General features: G+C 27.1%; 1 protein-coding gene across 1 annotated transcript; it reads left to right on the top strand.

Annotated features, from left to right (window-relative positions):
- Positions 1-256: 256 nt before the first annotated feature.
- On the top strand, positions 257-3,341 carry LOC145111448 (uncharacterized). The gene is made up of 8 exons (XM_079047724.1): positions 257-374; positions 515-688; positions 856-1,054; positions 1,142-1,330; positions 1,401-1,448; positions 2,153-2,249; positions 2,593-3,183; positions 3,300-3,341. The coding sequence occupies exons 1-8, from the start codon at positions 257-259 to the stop codon at positions 3,339-3,341; spliced, it is 1,458 nt and encodes a 485-aa protein (XP_078903850.1).
- The last annotated feature ends 3,910 nt before the right edge of the window (positions 3,342-7,251 follow it).

Here is a 7,251-nt window from a genome sequence, read left to right as displayed (position 1 = left end):
TTATATATCAATAATGATAACAATTATGGATGATTTGGATATGCATGACATCGAAAACAATCATCTCGATGAAGAAAATCATCAGTTTGGTTCTAATGATTCAGAGATTCTTCATAACGAGGAAAATCAATCAGAAACCCAAGATAATTTTGTTAAATTTTACTTTATATCATGATTTGATTAATTGATCAAGGTTTGAGCTTTCATTGCTTTCATTGTTAGTTGCATATAACATATTCAATTTTTAGTAACAGTTATGGATGATTTAGATATGAATGACATCGGAAATGATCATTACGATGAAGAAAATCATCAATTCAGTTATGGTGATTCAGAGATTTTGCATAATGATGAAAATCAATCGGAAATCCAAGGTAATTCTGTTACTGATATCGGTTATTCTTATAGAATGATGTTGTTGATAAGTTCATGTTACTTCATATTATGATTATAGTCATATGAATGCAAATTATTCTGATTATATGTTAACATGGTGGTATATTCTTTTTTGTAGTTCAAAGTGACAATGTTGCAGCACAATATGGCTCTTGCAAACAATTCATTGGAGCTAATGGTTCTTTCTTTTGGATTCCAGAGGTTGAAGCTAGTTGGATACCTCCTATGGGTTCAATTTTTAAAGATATCAAAGATGCTATTAAGTGGTATAAAGGTTATGCATTAAGATCTGGTTTTGATATTTGAAAATCAACAGAGAGGAAAAAAATGGAATCACAATTTCGAAATATTTTATATGCAATAGAGAGGGATTGCCAAATACTTCTACCTTAGACACGATTAGTGATGATCATAACAAGCAATTGAGAAATAGTAATTGTAAACGCATAAATTGTAAAGCTTTTGTTGCATTCAAAGTTATACCAGATTCTTCAGAAGTTTACCACTGGCGCTTTGAACAACATCACCACCACAAATTGATCAATCAAGATTGTATGCATCTTTCAAGAGCTAAACGTCAGTTGGATGTTGTTGATCAAGCTTTTATACATAAGCTTTCGAGTGCAAAGGTGGGGGCAACTACAACATATAGGCTAATGTGCGTTATAAAAGGAGGATGTGAATTTGTTGGTGGACTAGAGATAGATTGGAAAAATTTTACAAGGGATATAAATTGTCACATCAGGGGCACTGATGCAAATTTGTTGATTACAAAGCTTCAGAATCGTAAAGAGAATGTTACAAATTTTACATACGAATACAGATGTGACAAGAAGCAGTTAAATGCTCTCTTTTGGGCTGATGGCACTTCAAAACAAAACTTTGAGTTATTTGGGGACGTTGTTTCGTTTGACGCAATATATCATACAAACAGGTATTTATTCTAGAATTATAAACATTTTTTTAGTTATATATTATAATGGTCTTTTTTTGTGTTTTTTTAGGTATTGTATGGTATTTGTACCTTTTACTGGCATTGATAATCACAAAAGGTGCGTCACTTTTGGAGCTGGTTTGTTGTGTAGAGAAGATAAAAATTCTTATATTTGGTTACTTCGGTCATTCTTGAAGTGTTTTGGAAAAACACCAATCATGGTCGTGACCGATCAAGATCCAGCATTGAAAAAAGCTATTGAGATAGTATTGCGATACACAAAACATAGATTTTGTATGTGGCATATCACAAGTAAACTTCGATTGAAGGTACTAACATTATTGTTATATTCTTATCAACATAAATATGACATTATTTTCAATATAAATATGACATTATTGTTATTTTCTTATCAGAATATTAAATGACATATTTTTTGTAATTAGAATAATATATTAAATGAAATGGCTTTTTTATACTGTATTATATTCTTATCAAAATATTAAATGAAATATCTTTTTGTAATTAGAAATAATATATTAAATGAAATGCCTTTTTATACTATATTATATTCTAACAGAATAATATATGAATTGCTTTTGAAGGTAAGCTGGGAAACAATGAAGGAATCAGATTTTAAGGCGAACTTCAATAGTATAGTATGGGTCTCCAAAATTGTTGTGAAAGATTTTGAAATGAGATGTCAGGTCTAATGAGAAGAACTTCTCGTTCAGAAAGTGATAATTCAGCATTCAATAGGGTATCGCATCATGGTTATACGTTAAACAATTTTATGAATGCTTTTGAGTCTGTTATGTAAAGGCAAAGGAATAGTCAGATCAAATTTGATTTTGATACATCTACTATAATTCCAATCATCAAAACACCTCTTGAAGATATGGAGAAACATGCATCTATGGTATACATTAGGACTATTTTTCTCATGGTGCAAAGGGAGATTCTTCATTCACTTGTTTCTTTTTCACAGAAGAGTGTTACTTCAGGCGTTGTTTCCGATATATGCATTGTCAAACATAAAAAGACAAATCTATCAAAGAAGAAGATAGTAGTTGAAAAAAAAAGAAAAAGTTGAGATCGATTGTGAATGGAATTTTAACACAAGTGAAGGTGATTTCGAGGTAATGTTGACATTTTATAATTCTAATATTATAATTTTTATTACTAAATTGTTGTCTTTAATTTTTTTTATATTATTATAATTTTTTTAGAATATACTTAATATCCTAATACGTTTGAAACAGGTTGAATTCAACAGAGAAGATCTAACGGTGAAATGTTCATGCATGCTTTTTGAGCGGTTTGGAATTTTTTGTAGACACATCTTTTGTATTCTAAAGATTTATGACATACAAGAGATTTCGTCAAGATACATTCTTAAGAGATGGATAAGAGATATTATCCCCACCACAGTTTTGAAAAGGACTTTTAGATATGGTGATTCATCTGGAAATGTTGAGAAGGTTGCATACAAAGCTTTTTCCATGCTTGATCAATGCTTGTCTTCATTAAGTGATGATGACAAGAAGTTAGAAGAGTTCATGCAAAAGCTAGAAGTTTTTATGACTGATATTGGTGAACAAGGTTCGGACGAATTACCGGTTACAAAAGAAGCTCATATTGATAAACTTTACGGAGCAACTACGAATCTTGAAGTTGTTGATGTTGAAAATCCACCTATGGTGAAGAATAAAGGTTCTGGTACAGGAAAACGTTTAAAAAGTGCTTTGGAGAAGGCTACTATTCAAGGTAACAAGCAATCAAGATCATGCAAAACATGTGGGGTTAAAGGGCATAATTCAAGGAAATGTTTGACTTTGTTGAATAACTCCAAGGTACAAAGTGCATAGTTGTGTCTAGAAATATATTTCGATTTTTTTCGTATTTCAATAAAGTTTAATAATACCATATAGAAAAAAGTTTAAATTTCTTTAGTTTGGACATTTTTCAGATGTTTTGGTTTGTGATGATGTATGAGACATTTGGTTTGTGATGATGTGTGATACATTTGAAAACATATTGATTCTTCTAATATTTCAATCTTTAATTTTTGCATTGAAGTATATACGAATGATTGCAGTATAATGTTTTGTTATCAAATTATTATAATACAAGATTATACATGTAAGAATGTTATATAGGTATATGCAACATCTAATATTATTCTAATAGAATAATGATGCCATTAAACATTATTCTGTTAGAATATTCTAAAAAAAATTTGTTTACTATAGAATATTCTACCATGACCATTAAGAAGTGATCATAATACCAACTATACATTAAGCATTAATCACCTAATAAACCATATCAAGTTTCTTACATAATACTAGGCATCATTTTTTTGTCTAATTTGTTCAAAATAAGATAGATATTACAAAAGGAATTGTTATTAAGTCACCATAACCACGTTTATAAAATTCCAAACTTCTATCAAATTCTATTTATTACCCATTTCCAATTCATCCATTCTATTGATACCTTCCTTTAACATCTTTCTTCTAGTCGCATGATCAAATTTTCCAAATTCGATTGCCTCTTTGATAACTCTCTCCTTGTGGTTGTTGATTTCATGTGTGGCAATCTTAACAGAATATAAGGCACGTAATTTTACAAATTGCACATCTTGCACATCACTGCCTTTTTCCATTTCCACGTTCCACTTTCCTTGCTTTTTTCCACAATATTTTTCCATATGTCTCATTAAAAGTGCTCCATTCTCTATTGTCAACTTCTTTATGTTCCAGTCAATTTTCATCATCTTCACTGTTGTTGATCGCAAACCTTTGATTTTATTGACGATAAATGTAGTTTTCTCCAGATATCGTATAAAGTACAATTCCTGCAATGTATATTAACAAAATTACATTATTCAATCTATTATATTGTAACTTTAATACATTTAATAAAAGTAAATGAAACTTACTAATGATGTAGGTGTCATTCCATATGTTTCTTCTAACGATTTTGTTTTTATGCTGTCTATAATATGAACTTGTGGATATGTTAGGTTGAAAACAACAGCATACATCTGATCACCATTATGTATTGGGAAAACCACCTGCAATTCCAACAAATTGATCAAAAAGTTAACATAATTCCTATCCTTTAATAATGTAATATTTTAATTAATAAAATATTCTTACGAGTTTAAGATCATTGAAATCTACATCTGCCTTGAAATTAGATAGAAACTTATCAACACGAGTCTCAAAAGTTAAAAAACGCTCGTCAAAAGATTTAGTTTCATTTAATAACTCAGAACTCTATAAACATAGAAAAACAGAAAAATTAGAATATCTTGTTATAATTTACAACTAAAATATAAAAGTTCCAATTGTAAAAGAATCTATATCATACATACTTATAAAGCTAGCATTTTTTCTTGAATCTCATGCATTTGAAACCCCCTTTTTTAACTTCCTCAAACCACATTCATTTGAAACTCCATTTTTTAACTAATGCAACTCAAAAGTTTTCTTAATTATGATTTAACACTCAAAAGTTTTATAACTTATATTATGTTTAATTAGCATTTAGTGAAAATTTTACTATAAAAATGCCAATCTTTTGTGTCTTTTGTGTTATATAAATCTTACATGTAAGAAGGATTTGAAGATATTGTGATTCAAAAGTTTTCATATAGTTGAAGCATTCATAATCCAAATATGATGATTTGAAGAAATAGGTTATGTCGCATCGATGGTAATTGTAATATGATTTTTTATTTCAACAAAAACAAATGAAGCTTTTCTATTCTTTCTTTATATTCAGTTTCTCATTTAATCTTTATATGTGATTTGTGTATATTACTCAATCTTGAATGTGACTCTCCAAACATCAATGTTTTGCTTGGAATATCTTTATGATTCTTCTTTTTCAAGAAAAATATTTTGATTGCAGGTTAGTGAAGAATTGTCATCAAGTTTCTATGGTTGAATGGTGTTAAATGAAGAAAGAAGATTCATAAAATAGATATAGGTTTTTTTGTTTGAGCAAAGTTGATGAATGTTAGTTTTTTCTTTTGATTTAAATGTATGTTTATGTAACATCTTTATTTATATATTCAACCACCCAATGCTCTTATTTATTTGATTGTAGTTTTTCTATTTTGATATGTTTATTTTCTATTATTTTTTTGTTGGGTTATCCTACACAACATATTTAAAAGACAATATTTAAAAGATAACATAATTTTGAACATTTTATATATAATTATGATAGACTTATCATGATATGTTCTTCATATGAAAGTAATTTATCCATATTACTACGACAATAATTACATATGACATTTACGAATATATATATATATATATATATATATATATATATATATATATATATTATATGTGATTTGTTTAACATGTATATGCACCTATGTATGTTATAAATTTATAATTAAATATCTTTATGTTTAATAATTGAAGGGATTAAAATGATGCATCAAAACCAATTATTTAGACGAATATAATAATAATAATAATAATAATAATAATAATAAATATGCATTTCTAAGTACCGCATTCATTTGAAACTCACACTACAACTCAAGAGTTTTCTAATTTATGTATATTTATTAGTTACAACTCAAGAGTTTTTAACTTATGATTATTAATTAGTAATCACTAATAACTTTTCATTTTCCTTTCTTTTATAATGTTGTAAAGTTTTGCTCATTAAAAACATTAATGTATTTGAAGAGATTTGCGATTTAAATATGAAGAGTTAATAAAAATGTTATAATAAATGTTTTAGTGTTTTTATGTTATTAAAAGTTATAGTGTTTATTTTTCATATTTTTAATTATTCGTTGTATATATATATATATATATATATATATATATATATATATATATATATATATATATACACAAATGTTATAATAGATGTTTTTCTATTTTTATGTTACTAAAATTTGCAGTTCATACTTTTGTTCATACGTTTTGTTACCGGTTATATTATCATTCATTTGATATATAATTTACACAATTTTAAACAGTTTATATTTTTATCAAATAATTGTATATATCACAATGACTTAAAAATTAAACTATAATGTTTAATAAAACTAATATGTTAACTATATGTTTGCTTTACTACTAACATTTTGTTTCAAAGTAGAAATATTAAATAATAATTTGGTAAAGTTATTATTTTAACTATATAAAACCCCTTTGTTTTTTCATATTCTCAAATTACTATATTTCTAAGCACCACATTGATTTGAAACTCCTTTGTCTTTTAATATTCTCAAATGACTTTTCAAATGTCTTCTAAGTAATTGAATTAGCATTAAACACCAAACATGCTATATAAACTCTTACATGTAAGAAGGATGTCATAAGAAAATGAAAAGAAAAAATTTCAATAGACACAATTCTTTTAGAACATATTAGCAATGATGGAGTCCCTAAAAGAGCTCTACAAGTCAAGGTTGTGGATGAATGTATCATTTTTCACTCATAGTTTGATCGTATTATATTTTTTTTCCAGTAGTGATGTGCAATTCGAGTTGTGGTTTGCAATTTTCGAAGTTACATGTGAGAACATCATCATTAGCCTATTTGTTTTTATCTCTTTGTTTTTGTTATGAATATTTCAATATTTTTTGTTTTTTCTTAGATTTTTGTTTCCTTTTATATTTACATATGTACATGTATAAAAGGTGGTTTGAACCACATATTGTAATTGATTAAAGCAATACATGTTAAGTATATTGATATGCTCCGTAATTTGTATCATAAAAGCTTAACTTCAAGTCCATCGTTATAGCAAGTTGTACAAATCATATATGAAGTGCCCTAAATTGATAAGTTTACATGCTTAACAAAGTTTCTTTAATAATTAGTTTAATGTTATGAATAATTTTATATTGTATGCCTTAAAAGGCAGCTAACATG

The sequence above is a fragment of the Lactuca virosa genome, chromosome 1, assembly GCF_052849685.1.
Source record: "Lactuca virosa cultivar CGN04683 chromosome 1, Lactuca_virosa_CGN04683_v6, whole genome shotgun sequence".
Lineage (NCBI taxonomy): Eukaryota > Viridiplantae > Streptophyta > Magnoliopsida > Asterales > Asteraceae > Lactuca > Lactuca virosa.
This window is presented reverse-complemented; position numbering and strand designations above follow the sequence as displayed.